Source organism: Rhinolophus ferrumequinum, chromosome 17, assembly GCF_004115265.2.
Source record: "Rhinolophus ferrumequinum isolate MPI-CBG mRhiFer1 chromosome 17, mRhiFer1_v1.p, whole genome shotgun sequence".
NCBI classification, from domain to species: Eukaryota; Metazoa; Chordata; class Mammalia; order Chiroptera; family Rhinolophidae; genus Rhinolophus; species Rhinolophus ferrumequinum.
This window is the reverse complement of record NC_046300.1, coordinates 26,538,774-26,561,628: the sequence shown is the minus strand read 5'-3', so window position 1 is coordinate 26,561,628 and position 22,855 is coordinate 26,538,774. Positions and strand designations below refer to the sequence as shown.

Genomic DNA, 22,855 nt, shown 5'->3' with positions numbered 1-22,855 from the left:
GATTCATATGCACCCCCAGAGTATGAGAAGCACTGCTATAAGTCACATAAACTTCACCTTCCTGTCCCCACACTGATAAAACTCTTGAACCCAAACAAACACTACACTCAAGTTTCTAGGGAAATTGGTGTTTTTTAGAAATAGGAAGAGTAAGAACTAGAATAGAGTCACATGGTAGGATTGGATCTCTTTTCCTCCCTCAGTTTTTCTCTTTCCCTTCCCTTCTCCCTTCTTCTGCCCTTTGCACCCTCTCCTATAATGAAATCTTATTATGCAGAGGAGCAGCATAGAGTCAAAATTCTACACTAATTTACTTTTTTTAAGGTTGAAGAATATTAGCCAAAGCTAACGGAATGCGAAATAGACACGCTCCTCTATTTGCCCACATTTCTGCCTCTTCGCCCTCTGTGCAAGCAACCTCCTTCCTTTTCCTTGTGCATCTCCTTGAAGGGAGGGCTCAATATTTACTGAGTACCAGGTATATGCAGGTGCACTAGGTCAGTTTATTCATTTAATCTTTGTGCCAACAGGAAACACAGCTATGGAAGGAGAGCAGGGAATCAGGCTCACAGTCTGTGCCCATGAATACATTCCCCAAAAGTTGTACCTTTCCAACAACATTTTGAAGGTCCGTTCATATCATAACTACTGATCAGAATATGAAGAAAATATGTTAGAGAAAAGAAAAACAAAAGGGCAACTGTGAGATCCCGGGGGGAAATTATCAAGGAGGATAGCCATGTTTTAATGATTAGCTCCCATTCTAAACAACAGCCCAAAGCCTTACTCAAGCCCACTCTTGACGTCAGTCTCCAGCCTTTTAAAACTCATCTACCCCCTGATAACAAACCTAAGAGATATTTAGTCATTCTCATTTTATAGGACAGGACAGTGGAGTGTCAGTAGATTTAGCCTCGTGCCCACGATTACAGACATGTTCAGGTTTTTCTGATTCCACTTAGCCCTTTCCATTCTGCCATCATGTCATGTCTGCTGTTGGCAACTCAGCACTGCCTCCCTTCTTCTGGGTTTCCTCTCCCACCACAAAGACTGGAAGCACGAGGTTTACATGACCACATATCTCTGCCAGCAGTGCTCAGGCTTCGATTCCACTAAGGATTACATTTAATGGGATATGGATGAAAGTAACTGGGATTACTGGGTGGCCTGTAGTTCTGCAACTTTCTGATTCCATGAAAGGAAGCAGAGAAAACCAAGAACCAGCAACAACTTTCTCTGACCTTTGTTCATCCAGCACCTCCAAAGGTATTGTAAGCACTAAAGTCCATATATTAAGCCCTTTTCTACTTACATGCCTAAAATCGTTGCTATTTTTCTCACCAAACCCTCATTAAGACAACCACACACAGCGTGTCACTACTATCCCCAAGCTGACATTTTATCCTATGTACATCTTTCTTCATAAAAGCACCCATATTTACACATATGTCTTTATTTGTCCAACTTCTCCTTTATAAACTGAATTATTTCATCGCAGAGGTCATAACATGATTTTTGTTATCACTATTTCTCCCACATAGTAGATGCTTAATAAACAGCAATTAACTGAATGGACCAAGTTCACACCATCCCCTAACATTTCTTCCCTAAACAACATCTTACTCCTAGGATTGGATCCTTTCAAGAAATAAATACTCAGAATGGGATCACTGGGATCAGAATGGTCCTAAGCACTGAAACTCCAATATCTTAAGAGATTGAGGAAGATGGAAGTATAGGAGGGATTCGAGGAAAGCTATCTCTTGTCTGAAAGTTCCTGGATCATTCAGCGATACCATATCCCTAGGTCAAGAGAACAGCTTCTGTTGCTATTCCTTAAAAGCTGGCTTTGAGTAGAGTAAGGGATTCTGATGGTTTTATCAAATATCCTCTTTTACATCCATATCCCAGCTTTGATCCTACATCTGTTTTCCTTTCCCCCCTAAGTGTGCTTATTTTTACAGATGTTTCATTATTCTTCCTGACTCACATTCAAACCCAGGGGATTACGCTCTTGTGGAAGGATAATAATCAGATATCCATTTATGTTTTTATATATTTTATTTTACACGTGTATATTTTTTACATATTTCCTTCACCATTCTGCTCACTCTCCCTCAAACAGACAGATAATTCCATACTCACTTCTTCAGAAGAGGAATGTAATAGGGAGACAGTTTCCGATCATCATGGACTTTGTTTCAAAAAGGTCAGACGGGGGGAGGTTGTTGGGTTGCAGAGGGCTTCATCGTTTTCTTGGCAAAAACGTTATAGCAGTATGGCACATCCAGGCAGGAGGGACCACAGACAATCTCAGTTTGTGTGCCCAAATCTGACAGCTGGGGCCGAAAGGGCCATGCTGACCAGGTGTGGACCCTCACGTGAACGCCTCTTTGGAGAAATAACTTGATGACCAGAGGAATTCTCCTACCAAAAGCTAGGTGGATAACCTTTAGATTCCTGAGTCTTAGCACACCTTGACAGAATTAAATTGCATTTCCTTCCAGTCTGGTGGCATGAGCTTTTGAACCAGAAATAAAATCAACTTGCATTAAAATATATATAAATATATATGTATATATATATATATATATATATATATATATATATATATATATATATATATATATATATGTTTCATACACCTTGAATTTGTGGATTAAGATCCACAGTTGCTATAACATCAAGAACTCAGGCTTTTATTTAGAGAGATGCTCTATGCCTTAATTCTGAGTCCAAAGCCACCTAATTATACACTTTGTAACCACTCTTCTCAGCAGAAGCAAGGAGTGTCTTAATCCATGGCTGACTATACCTTGACTAGAAGGAAATAATAGGTGTAGCAATAGAGGGTCTCTTGGTTTAAATGCAACAAATACCAATTCAACACAAAATCCTCATAGAAAAAAAAAAGAATCAAGTCAAACTTTGCATCAGTTAGTCAGTGAACTGCCACATGCAAAATAAGAAGAGTTTACAGTCTATTTTTGAACATAATACGTGTCACTCAAGTGGTGCTTGTTATATGCTGAGCCCTATTCTAAATGATTTAACCCACATTCGCATCACCACACATCGATAAAGTAGGTTGTTAGTCCCATTTTACAGACGAAGATATTGAGATATACAGGGATTATGTGACTTACCCAAGGTCATATTGACTGTAAGAAGCAGCTCTGAGATTTGAACTTTCTCAGTCTAGTGACAGAATCCAGCTTGACCACCACTCAAAGCTGCCTTTGCCCACAAAAGCTCAAATATTTGACTGGTATAACTCTCAAAGGTAGAAATTATCAGGTCCACTCCCTTTGTTTTAAAGAGGAGGGCAGAGACAGTAACAAAGAGGGTAAAGAGATTTGCTCAGTGTCTATAACTCAGCATATCACTCAACTTTGTTTTATGACAAACAACACTCAATCAAATTAATCATTTGCTTTTAATGTTTCCCAAAGGGCAAATCAAAAATTTTAAACCCAGCCTTTTACAGCCTTCCAGAAATTTTACTTCAACTGCACTAAAGCTGACATGAGATCTGAGGGACAGGATGCCAAGTGGTCTCAGAGGTCCGCACCTTGATGGATCATCCATCGGGGTCTTGGAAGCCAGACTGTGCCAGGAAGCCACTTAACAGAAAAGCAGACAAGGAGCTCAAAGAAAGGGAACCCAGGGACCTTCAGTGTGGTCATTTAAGAATCAGGAAATTTGATGCTGAGCAATTTGTTCTCTACTTTCACTGAAACACCTAGGATTGAAACCTCTACTTTGGAAATATGATCTCTTCGTTCTTCATGCTGTTCTATTTATGTACCATTTCTTTCAAAATAAGATTCCTATGGAAAATCCCTCACCTCCCCCCAAAAAAATGAAAAAAGAAAAGAGAAAGAAAAGCAATGATTGTGATTCTCCCTTTCTCCTTAATAAGGACTAACACATAAGTGTATGTCCCAAGTCACCATGACAAAGTTTTATTAAAGAAAAGAGGACCGAGTACTGTCTTCTGAAGGAGAATGGTCTAAATTGGGGCAGATTTTTTTTTTTTTAAATCCATCATGGAGGCAAGATATTGCAACAACAAATCTGTATTATTTAGATCACTGAATATTCAGTGACCTCCCACTTTAGTCCTCTTTGCTTTGATTGTGTTGACATGTCCTGTCATTGATAAGTTCAGACCTGCATTATAATGACTACTGAAAGCTGAATCAGACAGTATTAAGGGAAAAAAAAATGTCACTTACTGGTTTCTAACCTTTTCAACTCGTATTTCTATTTTCATCCTAAGAATATGCTCACTCGCACGAAAACAATGATGAGTATGAGGAATCTGCCAACGTATAAAGACATGCTTAAGAGTGAAAATAGAGACAAGTAAGTAATTGAACTTGTGTTGAGAAAGCTGCTGACAAAGACCCCAAAACCAAGGTAATTTAAGAAAGACTTAACCTGAGCAACTGCGGCGGCGAGTGGGAGGAAAAAAAGAAAACTCTTGCTACCAGAACCCTGAGTTGTTTTAACTTAAGGAGGAAAAAAGAAAAGTACTCTACATGTGAAGTGAATCACTGTTGTGAATATCAGGGTACTCTTTATTCAATTAGAAAAGAAGTAATAGATTTTAAAATTGAAGTAGATTGCCCAGACAGAAAAAAACACGTTTCAGTTTTTAGACATCTACTTGAATTCTACTGCTCTCTGTAACAAATTCATTAAATTTCAATTTAGATATATTCCCTCAAAATAATAAAATTTTATTGTTACCCAGAAAGACACTATCGGGGAGACATGAACTCATGATCAACTCATGATCAGTCGATTGAATATCTTTTGATTTTCCTTGAAGGAGCCTGGCTGGGTGGGTGAGTGGGGGGGAACTTATATAATCAGGCAGGCACCTAACTTCATCGTGGCTTCAAACAATCACGGAATAAACAGCTTAGCAAAATAGACATAGAGACCAAGTCACCCCTGGCCTATAAAGTGTTCCAGTCCTTAGAACTCTGGCATATGCAAATTTGACAGTGGGACTTACCGCATTAAAATTGGGGAAGAGGTTGACTGCAGCCGCAGTGTCAAGAGGAAAAGGAAGAAATGGTTTAATATCCAGCGATGGTTGTAAAGGAGGGGCTGGTGGACGGACCAGGGCTGGGAGGGCAGGGCTCTGGCATGTACCACCTGCGGAGAGGAGAGCAAAGGGAGTAATCAGGGACATCTAGCACATTAAAAAAAAAAAAAAAAAAAAAAAAAAAAAAAAAACCTAAAAACCAGAAACAAAACAAAACAAACATAAAAACAAGGTCTCTTTTGAGACCAAAAGACCAGCTTTGCGGGTCACTGGAAAAAAAAACAAAACAAGCCATGGAGTATGTTGACCTCAAATGGGAACTGGCCAATGAGCAGATCTGCCATGAGGCAGAGGAAGTTTCTTGAATTGCTCCTTTTTCCTCCTTGGATTATAACTCTCTGGTTATGTAAGTAACAGTTAACATTTCAAACAATTCATACTCCCCAATCTACCCTTCTTTTCCCGCCTAGAGCTCTGGCTTGAGTCAACCACAAATCTGTCACCAAAATCCCTCGATTCAAAAGGAAAAGCCCTCCACGGCACCCCCATTCCTCTTTGCAAACTAACTTCTGCTCAGAATATGCATCCGGTCTGAGTGATGATTTTACAGAACTGCTCTTTTCCATCACATCCAAGTCTCTGGCAGCAAGATGACATGAACCTGGCACAGAAAAGAACCTTAACCACAAACACAGGCAGTCATACCTTACTGCCCTGGCAAATGGAGGATTAAAACCAGAGGACCCAGCTCCAAGTGAGAGCAATTCCTGAGCTGTGCAGCAGCCCTGTGGCTCTGAGCATTCAAGGTCTACCTGCCTCCTTTCCCATCATGAGTAGGTGGACTTCAGAAAGTCACCCATGAGCAGGTAGTGCGAATATCATGCCAACAAGGTCACCCCCTTTGCGTACCCCAAAGGAACACATACTTTTGCCCCCATCACAAATGAACTCCACTGAACTCGCAGGCTGGAAGGCTGGAAGCCCACCTCGGCATTCCATCCCCCATCGTTTTGTAACATTCCAAAACATCAATTTTCTGTTAATTAAAGGCTGTCTGAATCCTACGAAATTCTTAAAATATGCAAGCATTTTTCTAATCTGAGAGGCAAGCAACAGACTGTAAAAACCTGCTGGTGAGAATCCAAGAAGCATTAGGAAAATAAAATGCAGTGTTTTTTGTTTTTTTTTCCCCCTCACAGAAAAGAATTCTAAGAGACAGCAAAGAGAAGAGAGGTTCATGTCTGTGTCACTTACTTGCCTATCATCTTGTTTTAAAAACAAAGCTATGTGGGACCACCACCACTCTCCCCGCCCCCTTTATGAATTACCTTTACAAATCTCACAAGCATCTCTCTGGCTAAAAGCACACAGACCATCATCATCCTGCCCTAAGTTACCAGCACACAAGGTAAAATTTTAAAAATGATTCCCCAATGGTAAATCCATCCCTATTAGACCAGAGGATCTGCTAACAAGGTGGGTGACTTAATACCTACAACAGAAGCCATCAGCACAGGATTTAATTAACCATACCACAAAACCATTAGCTCTCCTACTTGCAGGTATAAAATCAGCTGGAGTCAAATTAACAAAAACAGTATTTTTCCCACTGTTTTTACTTCCCTCTTCAAATATTTCTGAACAATAGCAAGGCCAACAATAGCAAGTTTGAATCAGCAAAACAATTAAAATAAAAAGTAGTACAAGTCAGCAAACAGAGGGCAGATATTAAAGCAGAGATAAAAGCAAAATATAACAAGTCTACATTCACCAGAACACACCGTAAACTTCTTTTATTGTCTACCTGGTAGTATGTTGAATGTGGGTGTGTAAACTTTGTTAGAGAGGATATCCATAAAACTTTGGTAAAAGATCTGCCATGAGTTTAGTATTGCTAAACATTTCTGTTTTGATGAAAAGTTCAAGAACCAAAATTTTGCCCCTTTAGAAAACTCAGATGTAAAAATAAGTATTGGTTGAAATCAGGGGTGTGGCTTAATATGTCCACAGATAATAGTGAGCTTTAATAAATAATTTAAAATTATTTTTATCTGTGTCACATGTCATGATCTATAAAAGGTACTCATCACATTGATCTCAAAAATCTCAGAAATTAGGAAAGGGCTAACATAACATCATGGGGAGAAAAATAAGTTGGCAAACTCTTGAGCTGTTTATGTTTCTTCCAAAGAAATATTCAATTCTTATAATTACAAGAATGCAATTTAGCAGGAACATGCTTTGTAATTATTTCATTTATAAATCCTCATCTAGTTCAAGATATCCAGAGATTAAGAGATAGCTCAAGCTTATTTTTTTCATCCAGCACAATGCTTGGCACAAAGGAGAACTATATGTTGATTTGATTGCTACGTAAACTTTATTCCCACCTTCACTCTTCTGCTAGGACCTGTATTTCATTTACACTTACACATACAGTTCAAGACCCTTTCTCAATTTTGCGACCGGGGTTTCCTACCTGGGGATAAAAAAACATCAGGGAAGATCATAAATCTTTGGGAGGCTGGAGAAACTATTTGGGTTCCTCTCTTCCTACCTGTTTGAAGAGAGAAACCTAGATCATTGGTTCACGTGACTATTCTTTGGCCACTTGCTACACAAGTATAGGTATAGTGGATGCTGTGCTGTTCTTCCCGGAGCCCCCGTCAGGGCTGAAGCACTCATTCTCTTGGCTGCCGGGATAGCTGGTAGCTGATGACTTACCTGAGATGCTCTTCACAAATTGTCTTGGGCCAAAGGAAGCTGCCTCACCCATGGTCAAAGTCTCTCCCAAGCGGTGGGGTTAGTAGTTCGCAATGACTTATTAACGCAGAGGTTTAATGGCTTCCCCCCCCCCCTTGTCTCAAGGCAGAACAACTCAGAAGCTCTGCTCTATTTAGATTTAAAACAGTGTTTAGCTCCTCTTGAGTATCTAGAATAGATTGAGGACGATGTTGTAATTGCATCACAATTCAACTTCTCTCTCTGCCTAATCCTGCATCCCTCACTCTTTACAGGAGATGTTCCCAAAAGCATTCCCAGTAAAGCCTGAGTCCATTTCCAGAAGAACATGACCTGTGACACCAAGGTGTAACAATTCCTAAGTCTAAGTGAAATGATCAGTTGCTTTAAATATATAGGCAGAAAATTGAAGTTACCTCTTAAAAATTAGCTGTGACTAACACTTCTTTAAAATTTAGATCAGTCCTGAAATATTTTACTTGTTCCGATCTGTACACGCTCAGAATATTATCTACAAATAGTACAAAATCAAAACCAGCAAATATAGCATTTCACCTCTAAAGCAGATTAAAATATACTCCTTGAGAAAATAGCTATTTCATTCCATCATTTTTTGAATAGTAACTATTGCATTTAGGATATGAATATATGTTTATTACCAGTTTCCTTATTACTAGTTTCCTTATCTTGACAGTAATAAACATCAAAATACATAGTAAATTCATAGACATTTCTGTAGGTTAAAAGAGTTCTTTTGTTGTTATTGTTTACGAACAGTGTTGCTTCATACATTGGAATGTCACACTTCTAGAAATAATGATATTCTTAATCTGAGGAAAGCATTTTGAAATCTCCACGGGTTGGAACTGCAAAAGATAATAAATCCATGCCCTTTGTGTATGAAACTCTGCTTATATCTAGTAGCACATATTTCATAGCCTATGCAATTTTACCTTATGCAGTTTTACAAGTTAAATTGTATCAAATTATTCTGATTTCAGAGCAATTACTATCTCTCTATCTCATATTTCTTATATGTCATTAAATTCAACCAAAACATTCACTGAATATCAAATAATTATTGAACAATGAGTAAGATGTTAAATAATGAAAGTAAATAAGACAAATAGGATAAAGGGATCATTAAAACTCACAAAACTATCCCTTCTTTGATGTTTGTTTCTGTTAGTTTATATTTGAAATTTAGATTGAACTGTAGCGCAAAGGTATTAAACATCACTTTGCTCTATTCACAAGATAGCTGGGTATTCACAAAGTATAAATTTGTGATTTTGAAAAATATACTGGAGTAATCTCTTTGTTAACAGAGTATTTAAAAACAGAGACTATCTGAGAAAGAGACATTCATTTCAAAAGTTTGGATTTTTGATCTCAAATTAAAATGTAAATGTGGAAGCCTTTGTTTTAACAATTTATGCAGATAAATAGGAATTCTACACCAGTGGTTGTCAGTGAAAGCTTTTCATAGTAGAGATAATGTATATAAACTGCATAGCACAGTACCTGGGCAATTGATGCTCACTAAGTATTTTTTTAATGAACCTAATAAATTTGAAAGGGGCTGTTCGGGTGAGTCCAGACATAAATCTGACTCTCTGAAAAGTCAATCAAGATCATTTTAAAGTAACTTCGTATTCTTCACTTTTTTTTTTTGAACCCTGCAGAAGGAGATTCTTTACCATAAGAGGTTACTTTGTAAATATTTTGAAATATTCCTCCAGAGTGGCATAATGTTCTCTCCATAATACAACACTTTTAACCTTGAACTTCTGCACTTAATCCATTCAGAGTTCATCAGTCACACATCCACAGGCTTCCTGTCAGGCAGCTTAACTTACTACTTAATCTTTCATCTTCCTAAAGGACAAAACCTAAGTTCAAATTGATCAGGGGTTGCTGCTGTTAAATATTCATGCCAGTGTATGCTTCAGAACCGTGAGTCATATATATATATATGTATATATATAATGTATATATATATATGTATATATATATGTATACATATATATACACACACATAGATATAGATATAGATATACAGATATAGATGATAGATAGATAGATAGATAGATATCAATAGTGAGCTGTTACTAAACTACTCAGAATATTCATACCTGAGCATTCATATAACATCAAGTCCTAAGTAGTTACTTGCAAAGCAATGAATTTGGTACACAGGGAACACTACTCACTTGACTTCTAACTATTTCAGTTAGAATTCACCATGTCCATTGTGGGAGGGAGGGGAACACCAGAAATTCTGGGGTATATGTGAAAGTGGGAATTAAAAAATTAGATCTGATAATACAAATATGAAAGCAGAAAAGAAATGATGAATTTGAGGCATGAAGGCAAAACTTGATTTGACTGAAAACCCTAGCCATAGAGTGTTATAGTTAGTGGAACTGGCCAGCCAGAGTGGGTAGGAGTGATGATAGAGAATACAGCTAAATTTTATAAATCTATTGAGTAATTGGCATGGACTAGTACTGCTATTCCCTTAATTCCCTTATAATGCACAATAACTCTGCCAGGTTGAAATACCCAATTTACAAACTCAAAAATCAAGGCTCTTGGAAACAAAGTATGTTACCTAAAATCACATAGGTAATGGCATTGATGTGAACCTAAGCAGCCTTAACCATGATCAATGCACAGATGCAAACAGCGTCTTAATGAAAACAAGAACAAACTAATATAGAAGAACAAAAAAGAACAATTTACGAAGTCAGTTTTGTTATATTAGGCAAGCCAGTTCCCTTGTACCCAGAATGTAATGCATTAAAACCAGAAATCTTGTAAGAAGCTTTTAATACTACTCAAAAAAAGAGTGAACACAATCCTTATAAAGGAGACGATAAAGGAATATTCAGTATTTATCACCAATATTTATCTACCGTGGGAACATGCTGGCACTGCCCTATATTTGAGAAAGAATCCAGAAAGACACATGTATCATATTCGACATGTTTCAAAATCCCTTGAGTTTACATTCTTTAACATCTACTTGTTAACTCAGAAAAATCAATTATGTGTTTGTTGTATTCCTTTGTGTTTCTGCCTCTCAAATACTCAAGGTTGTTGGCTGGGGATTACAATGGGTAGTTCGTCATTTTTTACACCTTGGTTCAGAAAAAAATATGTTTACCATGTTTTCTTAAACCTCAGTGATACAAGTTCCTTTTCAGTCCCTATCTTTGTTTAAATGTTGTTTCCCAACTATATGATAAAACTAGAAACTTATTTTGAGATAAAATTTGAATTTAGTGTGAGATGCTCACAATTGTTCTCTTTTGTTTTTATGTCTCCCTTCTGTTTTGGAGTGTTGATTCACCTACTCGTTTTTTTTTGAAAGGTGATCTGGAACTTTCTACCTAAGGATGAAAGTACTCATCAGCCTAAAGTGACTTGCCCTTGGCAGGTCAATTGAAATGTTAAAGCAAGGTCTGATCAACAGGGGCCATTTGTAGCATTAAACCACGCAGGATGGTGACTGCTTGTTCACACATCCTGCTCTTGACCACAGAGAGGAATGAGGTGAGAATGGTAGTATGAGTCAGGGCAACTTGAGCGCCATTCCGGAAACACTGATTCAAAACCATTTGCCCAAATCAACGGGGCAGTGACTTGATCTTTACCCATGAAAGAAAACAAATGTGAGTGATCCACATTTTCCCTTGTCCAAATTCTTAATTTACTCATTTAAAGTTGTATTTAAATATTCTAGTAAGTCACCTCAAAATTCATTTTGGAAGGAAGCTAAGAAAGTAGGACTGACTAATATTATTTTCTCTGTCATTGCCATTGAACTCCATGACCAAAATTAAAACACTGCTATTATCTAGTTGCCAATATCCTGAGTCAAGAAAAGTAGAATCTCTCACTTATTTAACCAACGGTCATGACAATTTCTGGCACCTGGGAAACACAGGAGAAGGTTCCATTAAATGTCTGACTTAGGAGTTTTAGTTGCTTACCTCTAAATAGTCCTCTGTCCTTCTGCCCCTTTGCCAAATAGTGTGTAAATCAGGATAAATACCTCCTCACAGGAAATCAAAAGATTTTGCTCAGAAACCTGCTCTCAAGTCAGTACCAGTGCATGTAAAAATATAACATTTTTCCTCTAGAGGAATTTCCCAGGATGTAATTTCACAAAATCAATTATAACTAATAAAAAAGGTGCTCAAGTGCTGAGCTGTGCAATATGGGAGTCATTAGCCATATGTGGCTATTTAAATTAAAATTAAGTAAAATGAAAAATTCAGTTTCACAGTCATACTAGCCACACTTCAAATGCTCAATAGCAATGTGGCTAGAGGCTACCAGGTTGCATACTGCAGTTAAAAAACATTCCCATTATTGCGTCTATTGGATATTACAGCTCCAGTGCAAAACCGACATTCTCTAGTGAAGAGTCATTTACAGATAAGGTGCCTGATACAGTCTGTTTCAGAATGCACGGCAGATAGGAGAGGAAGTCTGGCTTTCTTGGGCCGTTCTCCTTTCGGGATTGAAGAGGAGAGTTTTCCCAGAGCCGAACAGGGTCACTGGCATAAGGTAGACACTGTTGGGAGCATGCCAAAAAGGATTAGTCCTCCATTCTTAGAGACGACAATGGCCAATTTATGAATCTTCATGTGATCCATGATGATAATACTCAAAAGGCAACCTAATTTTAAAAAAATTGTTAATGTTGAAATCAATGCTAATGCATAATGAGAATAATGAGCGTTTTGGATAAAAATGGTACCACATATTCCAATAAAAGATGCCAAAAGAGGCGAGTATGGGGTAAAAGGATATTTATTACTACCTGATAATTCCTGTCAGTGCTATCGCAAAGCTTTTATTTTCCCAAACTGTGTCACAATCCAGTCTCAATAATAACTGTTTAAAGCTGGCTAAGGTGGGTAGTTAAGCCTGCCTACCTATGGCTGTCTCTCAGAGTAATTTTTCCACAATATCTAGGCTTCATTCATCTCATTCTTTAAGGAAAGAGAGAGAAAAACAAAAAGTCTTGTTACATGGTCTTGTTTGTCCATGATCTATTCCTTTCAATTGGGATGTGCTTATATCTCCTTTATGCCAGTAGAGCTGGATATGTGGTTCCTCCGTAGCCTGATAAATATCTTCTTTTCCCATGTTTTTTCCACATGATGTAACTGTTAGATTCTCTGCTTCATCTCTAAGCACTTGCCAATCTGTGTAGGCCCAAAATGTGATCTAAGGTATTAATGAAACAGTGCCTGAGTTTAAACAGTTCCTGGTTTAGTGTGGTTTTCCCAGTACCATCAAGGTGAGTTAAGTAAGAATCACACAAATTAGGGAAAACCTACATTTATATCTCACTAAAGCATCCTTATTATGTATATTAGGTTGGTGCAAAGGCAACTGTGGTTTTCAAAATTATTTTTAACCTTTTAAACCACAATTACTTTTGCACCAAGCGAATAGATGGTGATGCTATCACTTGAGATAGAGAACACCTGAGGGAACAACTGGTCTGAGAGAAGACAAGCTAAGTTTTTGATGTGAGCTTGAGGTATAAGCAGAAATGTTGCCGTTGGATAAGTGAGACTAGTGCTTGGAAGATAGTTCTGGGCAGACTTCATTCCGAGGAAACACTGGAGAGTCATCAGTTCAGCACTGAAATCGTGGACAAAAACGATTTCCTTGGCAAAGTGTAGAATAAAGAGACCAGAGCCTAAGCCTTAAGGATCTTTAGTCCAGTGAAGAACACTGAGAAACACTGGCAAAAGAGCAAGCAAGAGGATGGAGAATGTGATCACCCAGAGGCAAAGGGAGAGACTGTTTAGAAAAGGAAGGCAGTGTTCAACACTGTCAAATGCAGAGAGATCAAGTAAGATGGCAACCCCGCTTAGATTTAAAGTCCTAAAGATTTTTGGTGAGCTTTAAGAGTCATCTAACTGATATTTAAGTTGGTAACATCAAAGGGAAGCCACTTTTGAGAAGGATCAGGAGTGGACAAGGGATTCAGAAGGGAAACTAGTGGACAAAATTATTTTGAAAAATTTGACTGGGAAGGAAAAGCAGTGTAGTAAATGACAGAATTAAAGTGAATTGCAGCCTTCTGAGAGATTGTACCCTGTCTTCCATTGTGTCCAAATTAACCATTTGTCCACTTAAAACCCAGCAACTTCCTTGAAGAACTACAAAAGACACAGGGACTAATCAATCAGAGTTTATTGGAGTGCACTGCTAAAAGGTGAGGAACATTTTACCATATATTTTTAATTCAACTGAGCTTCCAATGTTGATTTTTCTTCTTGGAAAAATAAATGGTCCAAATATAAGACACACTAATCTTTTATAATTTTTGTAACACTTTTTTTTTCTCTGCATAAGTTTCTTAAACATGGATTTTATTTTCAGGTATAAATTTAATCTATCTTGTAAGCACTCCCTTTTCCTCCATAGGCATAAAAGCAATAGCATTTCAGCTCCTGCACACAGGGTGCTGTGCTGGGTACTCTGTAGTATGTCTCCTTTGTCCTTTCATTGCCTTATGAATAATAAAATGGAGCAATAGTGAAGCTAAGACAATTGCTGCAGGTCAAACAGTTATTAAGCTGTAAAGCCAGGATTCAACACCAAATATTCTGCTTCCATCGTCTAAGCTCTTCTATCTACATTTTATTCAGAGATTGGCATTTTTTTCAGTAACAGGTGGTAGAGAAAAATATTTCTACAAACATAAAGCTTCAATTAAACTTTGTCAAAGCAAATCAAATCAACATATACTAAGAGATACTCATTTGAAAGGCACTAGACTAATCAAGAAGCAATTTCACCTGTTTTTTTGCCTGCTCTGAAGCATATAATACAGTATACAGTAGATTATGCACATATTGTGTCTACCAGATACCATAATACTATAGATTAAATATTTGTGTCCCTCCAAAATTACTATGGTGAAACCTAATCCCCAATGTGATAATATTTGGAGGTGAGGCCTTAGGGAGTTGATTAGGTCCTGAGGGTAGAATCCTCAAGAATAGAATCAATAGGTGGTGGCCAATTAGCTCGGTTAGAGTGGGTGGTAATAACACCAAGGTTGCTGGTTTAATCCCCACATGGGCCACCGTGAGCTGCACCCTCCTTAAAAAAAAAAAAAAAAAAAAGAATGGGATCAATAATGCCCTTATTCAAGAGTCGCCAAAGAGGTCCCTCGCCCTTTCCATCATGTGAGGTGGCCATCTATGAACCAGGAAGTGGGGTCTCAATAGACACCAGATGTGTTGGCATTTTGATCTTGGACTTCCAGGTTTCTAAACCTGTGAGAAATGAATGCTTATTGATTATAAGCCACCCAGTCTATGATACTGTGCTATAGCAGCCAAATAGACTAACACATCTGTGTTCATCCACAAGTATCAGATTTTTATTCTATTTGAATTAACCAAATTTTGGTTCAGTTCTCCCTTTCACTTTGTTTACATAGTCCAGGAGAGCAAAGTAGAAACTAAATTTATATGTAACGTAACTAATTTTATTGAAATTAATGGTACTACCTTCTAGATCATTTGCTTGATTGTGAATGTTTTCATTCAATGTTTCACTATAATTTTGTTTTCACATTTCAACTGAATTTTCTATCACAATAGGCATGGCACAGAATTCCTAGGAAATGACACTGGAGTTAGCATTGGGTGACATTTAGAACCATGGAAGAAGAGACTACGTACTATCACTATTATGAAATTAAATGTATTAAGAACAATGAAGATCACATTGTTGCTATCTTAAGGGGACTATATTTAGCATATCCCATTTGTGGCATCTATTAGCTTCCAAAGTTTAGGAACTGTGAGTCCTGGTTTCCACTGCTTTGGTGAACGTTCTTACAAACCATAATAGCAAAAAGAAATTGTGATTTCAATTTCCTCAAGAACATTCCCTGTGGAGCAGACATGTGTTCTGTTTAGTCTCAGCCTCAATGTGATTGTTTCTCCTGGCAGGTTTTGCTTAAAACAAACCTAACTTTGTATGTTCTTTTAATTCTGAAACATTTGGTCCTTGGAAAAGATGTAAAATCAATTACTAATGGAATTGTAGTAATTGTGGTATCCTCAATATAACTGGCTTTAAATGGAAGAGAAATAAAATGCTTGTAAGTGATTGCACCCAAGGAGATACACATAGCCATATTTTATTTTTTATAAGAAGTCCTGTCATTTTAAGCACTGACTCTATTCTAGGCTCTGTGTTAGATGGCTTTACATAGATCATTTATATAAAAAATAAAGATATCTTTGTTCTCATTTCACAGGTTAAGAAATGGAGGCTTAGTGAAATCAATTTTACTGAAGATAAACCACCTTGTTAAAGGGTAGAGCCAACAAGAATTAGAAACCAGAGATGTCTGATTCCAAAGCCTATATTCTTTGATTATAGTATATCTTTCTCCCTTTCAAATACCTAACACGTTGTGATTCCTACCAATCTGAAAGAAGAATTGATGGGAGCAGAAATTGCCTCTGAGGAAAGGACCTAAGTTTTCACATTCAAATAGCCAGGAGGTAGTAGATACATGATACAAATCCAGAAAACCAACCAACCAACCAACCAACCAAAAAACAAACACAACAGAAATCGCTTATAGCCTCAGTGAGGAGAAAGTTATCACTCCAAGGTTATGAAGCCATCATCAAGATGCAACACAATGAAAAGGGACATCTATCTATATTGTGATAAAATAAAAAAGACTTCACAAAACAGTGCAGTTAAATACAGGATTAAAACTAATCTGAAATGAACGGGAAGCAGATAACCAGTGGGAGTTGCCATTCCTGACAGCCATACTAGTAGAGACGATGAGCATTAAAGGTTAAATCCGGAGAGACCCTGAGCTCAGAGAATGGACCAGGTATGGACCAGAAGTCCAAGATCAGAGGCCAAGGTAATACAAGAACACAGGTTTCCTTGTTGCCATGATCAAGTTCTCACCTTTCTGTGATTACAACCTAAAATATACAGTTTTTGACATGTCATGACACACATACACATCTTGCCTTGTGTTAATAATTTCCATCGATTTTGCTCAACTCAGGCTGAGCCAGAATTAATTGACGCATGTAGGAACACCACAAAAATTGTCTCTGATTTTTCTTTGAATGCATGTTTACGAAAAGCATGTCCTCTTATTATTCCTTAGAATTAGGGTGTCCAGAGTAGCACAGGCCTAAATAAATTTCTAAGAGAAAATGTTACTTTGAAATGAGAGTGAAATATTCTAGTAATAAAATTGTACTGTGCTGGCATGTGGTGGACCATATAATCAGAATTATTTAAAGCAGTGCCGATTTTAAAAAATAATGATAACTACTAAAATAATCATAAACTCAATTATATAGTAAATACATGCATGATTTTAATTTTCACAACAATTCTGTTCATGCTCACAGATTTAGTTTTTTTAGTAGTGGAAAGAGGGTTTATGAGGATAAGTACTTGGTAGTAGCTAATTCAAATTACAGATACAAACATAGGTTCACTGACTTCAATACTCCTGCTCTTTATAAAAAATCATATTTTATCCATTGCCCCCATAAGCCAAGGATAGAAATCCATAATATTGCTTTCCTTTCTAGTGCTCAGGGCATCTGTTACCAATCAATCCTATTTCTAGTTGGCCTCAGAATCCTTCTAATACAACATACCAGAATCTAATTCAGTTGATCAGTTTGCTGTCCCCAACATAAATGCTCAAAATGATCTAAACATGGTAACATTAGGGCATCCTAAACTTTACTTTTATGTTCATCAGTCAGGTTACAAGATCTACAGAAAACCTTGGTAACCATTGGACGATGGATAGTGAAACAATCTTCATGGTTTTCTAATACTAAGCCATCTGGCAAAGTGTTCAGCAAGCTTATGGTTAGAATATGATGAGAGGACAGAGAAGAGCATTTGACTTTTCTGCCAAAGCCTGCCCAAGTTATTAGGATAACTGGAGATTTGCATTTGCTCCTCTGTAAGAAGAAGACTCTTCCATTCCTCGGTTTTCTGCAATAGTGAGTGTTGACATACTAAACATATTTTCTGAGATCCCCTCATGACTCAGATGCAATTAAATGTCTTCAGACTATCCAGCTTCTCACTGTTATTCTTCCTTATTGATCTATCTTAAGATAGCAGAAGCCTGTGGATTGACCTGATCAATGGAAACCTCCCAAATTCTATGGAAAACAACATAGCTACCGGCCCTAAAAAGAAACTTGAGAAGGCTATCTGATCACAGGACCAGAAAATTGGAGTTAGTCTTTTCAAATTCATGGGCCCGTTTGCCTTAAATTGTAAAGATTATTTTGTGCTTTTGAAGTACATTAATCCCAAAGGAAGAACAAAACCGAATGAGTCAAATTGCTTTGAGCAGAAATGTCTGCTGAGAGAAGAGAAATTCTGTAAGAAATGTCTCTTCTGAAATTGGCCCCACATTTTCCTGAATGATTCAGATCTGTCCTGCATATCATTTTCCAAAGTCATTATGCCTTCCAAGAGCTAACTATCTGTCTCCCATGTTATCAATGTCATTATGACCTTTTCTTGCCTATTCATACTATTTAGTGGCCTCCTCATATCACTAAGATAAGGAAAATACTTTTTTCTTCTTTTTTTTTTTTTTTTTTTTTAATTTGTGTCATTTCTTTAACTCCTCCCTGTCCTTCAAGCTTTAACTTCCCCCTGTCCTGGTTTCCCCCTGTCCATTTAACATCATAATCAATTTTCTCTTTTGCAAACTTCCACAGAATATTTTAAGTGGTTATGAGAACAGACTTTTTCATCAGAAACCCGAATCTAAATTCTAACGTTTTCATGTCTTAAGGAACTAAACAGCTACTTACTGTCTTTTTCTGTAAGTTAAGGGAAATACAACTGAAATCACAGGATTTCTGGAAAAAGTACATGGAGAAATATTTAACAGAATAAATACCAAACTGTAGTAACTATTCTTACTGCAGTTTTTATTAATTATTATTTTATTGAAACAATAGGAAATTAATATATATTTTATTACACTTGATTTCATTAAAGTTACTATTGTTTTAATCATTAATCATTATGTCTCTTATGAGTCTTACTTTCTGTTTAGAAGTACAGTCATTCGGGTGTGACTTAAAAGTTTTTAAGGAAACTATGTCTGTATAACCTGATTTTTTTTCCATAATGCCTAAAAAAGTGCTTTGAAAATTGTAGGCATTCAAGTGTTCTTGAGTAAATGAATGAATACATAAATGAACAAGTGAATGCACAGTGATTATTTGAACGCTTATCTAAAGGGAATAAGTGGAAATGGCAAACTGTATTTAATTTCATGAATGCTATTTGGTTGATTCCTGCCAAGAATATGAAATATTCATTGATGTCTGTTTCCATTGTATGAGCACTGTGGTAGTCAGCATAGGAAACAGTATTAAAAAGAGAGAGAAAAATAAAAAGGCAGTAAAGAAGGAAGAAAGTAATGGAGAGAGAGAGATGACGGGGAGTTGGGAAAAATAATTATCTGGGGAAATGATCATACCCAAATCAGATGTGCAGATGATTCACTTGAACTAGACAGGAATTTTACTGAAACAGCCTCCTATAAACAACAATGGAAAATGCCCTGAAATATATCATATATGGAAATACCTATTAAAAAGATCTCATTGTAACCTACAGAAATATTTCAATCATTTAAATTGAAAAATAATCAGTCGAAAACATAACAAAGTATTATATGGGATAGAGACTAGCTTAGTATCTACTACACAGGGGATATTCAACATATGATAGCTGTCTAGCAAGCTGGGATGGAAACCTTTACTAACATTGTTTTTGGTTAGTTGAAAAATGGACACACACTAATTCACATTCATCCTTTTTTTGCTTTGTTCTCAAATACTTACCTGCTCTGTCATCTTGCTTACTGTCTCTCACTTATCTTTCCTCTCAGATTTATTTCTTGGTTCATTCATTCTTTCTCACAAACATATGTCAAATATTTATTGGTTGTCCACTCTTTTGACTGTACTAGGTTAAGTTTCAATAACAGTGAATACGATTTTAAACCCTTTAAAGAAGGACAAAACAAAAGCAATAGCAGGAAATAAGCACAACGTTTTTTCCCCACTGCTATTCTCCTCAGCCGTCCCTTTGGAGTAACAGTTTTCTCATTTAATAAAATGGAATCCTTTCCTGAAACATCAAGTAAAACAACAGCAATTTGTTAATATTAGCATATATTAACAAAAGCAAGCTAGCTTCTAACTGGATATTGGTTGGTCTTAATTTGGTCTTTCCTCATTATTTTCAAATAGTTTGAAATCCACTTCTTTAGCAAGCAGTCATATGTGATGTTTAATTAACAGTATCAGGTAGGACTGACACATGGACTAGAATCACAACCCCTTAAGTTTATGAGTGGCTTACTTGTCTATTTGCTACATTTTCACCAACTGTCCCAGGTAAAGTTTTAGATGACATATTAGCACTGGGGAAATCTTGATAATAATTTTGTTGTTGTTGTTGGCAGTCTTGCCTGTAGCTAGAGAATTCAATTAGTCTAGCCAAAATTTTAGTTGACTCTGTTTTTCAAATACTCCTAGCCAAATCCTGACTGCTCCACAGTTCTACACAGAAATATTCTTTCTTCTCTACCCTTATACACAAGCTCATTATCTTATATTTCTTCTCCACACCCCCTCCCACCCCCTACCCCCACGCCCAGACTGCTGTATACACAGTCTTTCTTCAATGGCCACTGTCACAAAGCCAGGGAGACATTTGGGATATTTTATAATTTTGTTTTTAATTTTGTATCCCATTTTGAATTGTCCTTGGCTACAATTTCGTTTGGCGCATTTGGGTTGGGTCTCAATTGATTGATAAATTCTAGTTATAGATATGTGCAGAGTAGAACTGTTTACAAAGAACTCAGACTCTCTTATCACATTTCAGAGTATTATACTTTTACAACATAGCTGATATCCTTCCCTGATAACAAATGTGTGGTTAAGTAAATTTTCTTAAGAAACATGATATTTTTATTTAAGTCATATGTTAAGAAAGCTTATCTGAATATATTCTATGATTAAAAACCTACATTTTTTGCACATGGGATGCAAATGTGATTGGCATGGAGCAAATTATGTTATTCATTATGTTTCTGGAAAGGTAAAGGCTGTACAATTGGTAAATTAAAAGTGATTATTTTAGTAATGAGATATTTCAAATAAGCAGGCTTTAATCTGCTAAAGGAAATGACAGGATGTACCTCAAGGGGCAAGCTTAGGAAAGCTGGCTGTACCTCAAAGAAATCCATAATACCGAGAGCACAAACGTACATCACAGATAAAGTGGGAAACCAAAAGGGACAGAATGACAGCTCTGCATATATTTGTAACACACACACACACACACACACACACACGGTTTCTGGAAGAATTTAGACAAAGAATAATAAAATAAATACCAAAAAAGTTGAAGCAAAACAACCAAACAGAAACAATCATGTATATTTTCATGCCACAAATCAGAAAATAATGACTAAAGACGGAACTTGACTGATGAAAGGAAAGAAAGAGAAAGCAGAGATTTCATTTATTATTTGATTGATTACTGATTGATTTGCCAGGCGTTGAGAACATGGATGAAAATGAGAAAAGGGTTATAAAATTAAAGTGGGGCACCTAGAGCATGTTGAACCAATCGGTTGGCCAATTTAAATTATCAGATGCCAAATGTGTGGCATCATTGGATACAGCCTCAGAAAGCAGGGATTAAATATATTAAGTCTGATTGTTGGACTGAGTTTGGAGAGAAAGCGATATAAAGTAAGGGACGCAGGCCACATTTAGTGAACATCAAGCAAAGGTAGGCTCAAAAGATACATGATTACATGGAACTCAACAAAATAAAGAACTGAAACCTGGGCTATTGGAGGGTTAGTTTGCTTGTTTCATTTTAATGTAGAAGTCAGAAAGATTGCCTAAGTATGTTCAGAGTCTAATAACTTATGAAAGATGTACACAGACTATAAAATTTCCAAAGCAAAGCAAAAGACATGATTAAAGGATATGTAAATAGGAAAAGGGAAAGAATGGGGGACAGCTAAAGGTACTGTATTGGTAATGTTAGCCTAAAGGGAAGAGACTCACGTGACATCAACTATTTGAAAAGTTGGTGAACAAAAGTTGGTGAAAGGAAAGATGGTGAACAGATGTTCTCCATTTTTACTTAAGAGAGAAAAAAGGAGACAGAGGACTGAAAGTTCAAAGGAAGGATCAAAATTTATTTTAATTGCAATCATGTCTGCAGAAAATAGACACACTTTCAGGCCCTCTAATAGGAATGGCTGCCAAGGGTTAATCCTTTTTAGGAGAATGTGCCTCTAAATTTCGTATGTAATTTTGTAGGATTCATATGGGAAAAGCTGCAAAATCAGAACAAGTTAGAATTGGGTGGGATTTAAGGAATCAAGTAATCTACTTCCTGAGCAGGGGTAGGCAAACTTTTTATTTTTTGAAAGGGCCAAATAATAAATATTTTAGCCTATGTGGGCCATATGGTCTATACTGCAATTCCACTATTGTTGTGTGAAAGCAGCCACAGGACAATATGTAAACAAATGGGTATGACTGTTCCAATAAAATTGTATTTACTGAAACAGTCATCACTCCAGATTTAGCTCTTTGGCACCAGCTGTAGTTTGCGAACCCTGGACTAAAGTGTTGGTTCTCAAACTTTTGAGCATCAGAAATATTCCTGGAAGACTTGCTAAAACACAAACTGCTGAGGCCTCTTCCTACATAGAGTTTCTGATTGAGTCTTGAGAAAGGCCTGCTACTAGGCATTTCTTGGGCTTATCATTTGTGTTCTCTGGCTTCGGGGTTCTCAGTGTGTAGTCACAGAAATGCTGATGCTGTTGGTTCTGTGACTACACACTGAGAACCCCGAAGCCAGAGAACGGAAATGTTAAGCCCAAGATCCAGGTGAGGGTGTGTGTGTCTCTGTGTGTTGAGCAGAATT

At 36.9% G+C, this 22,855-nt stretch overlaps 1 protein-coding gene across 3 annotated transcripts in view; it reads right to left on the bottom strand.

Annotated features, from left to right (window-relative positions):
- The window catches only part of ZNF385D (zinc finger protein 385D), a 727,952-nt gene that overhangs the window by 200,536 nt on the left and 504,561 nt on the right, over positions 1–22,855 (bottom strand). For all 3 annotated transcript variants that reach the window (XM_033133200.1, XM_033133199.1, XM_033133202.1), the window contains one exon: positions 5,027–5,169. In XM_033133200.1, coding sequence (XP_032989091.1) covers positions 5,027–5,169 — 143 coding nt within the window. The remainder of the gene's footprint in view (positions 1–5,026; positions 5,170–22,855) is intronic.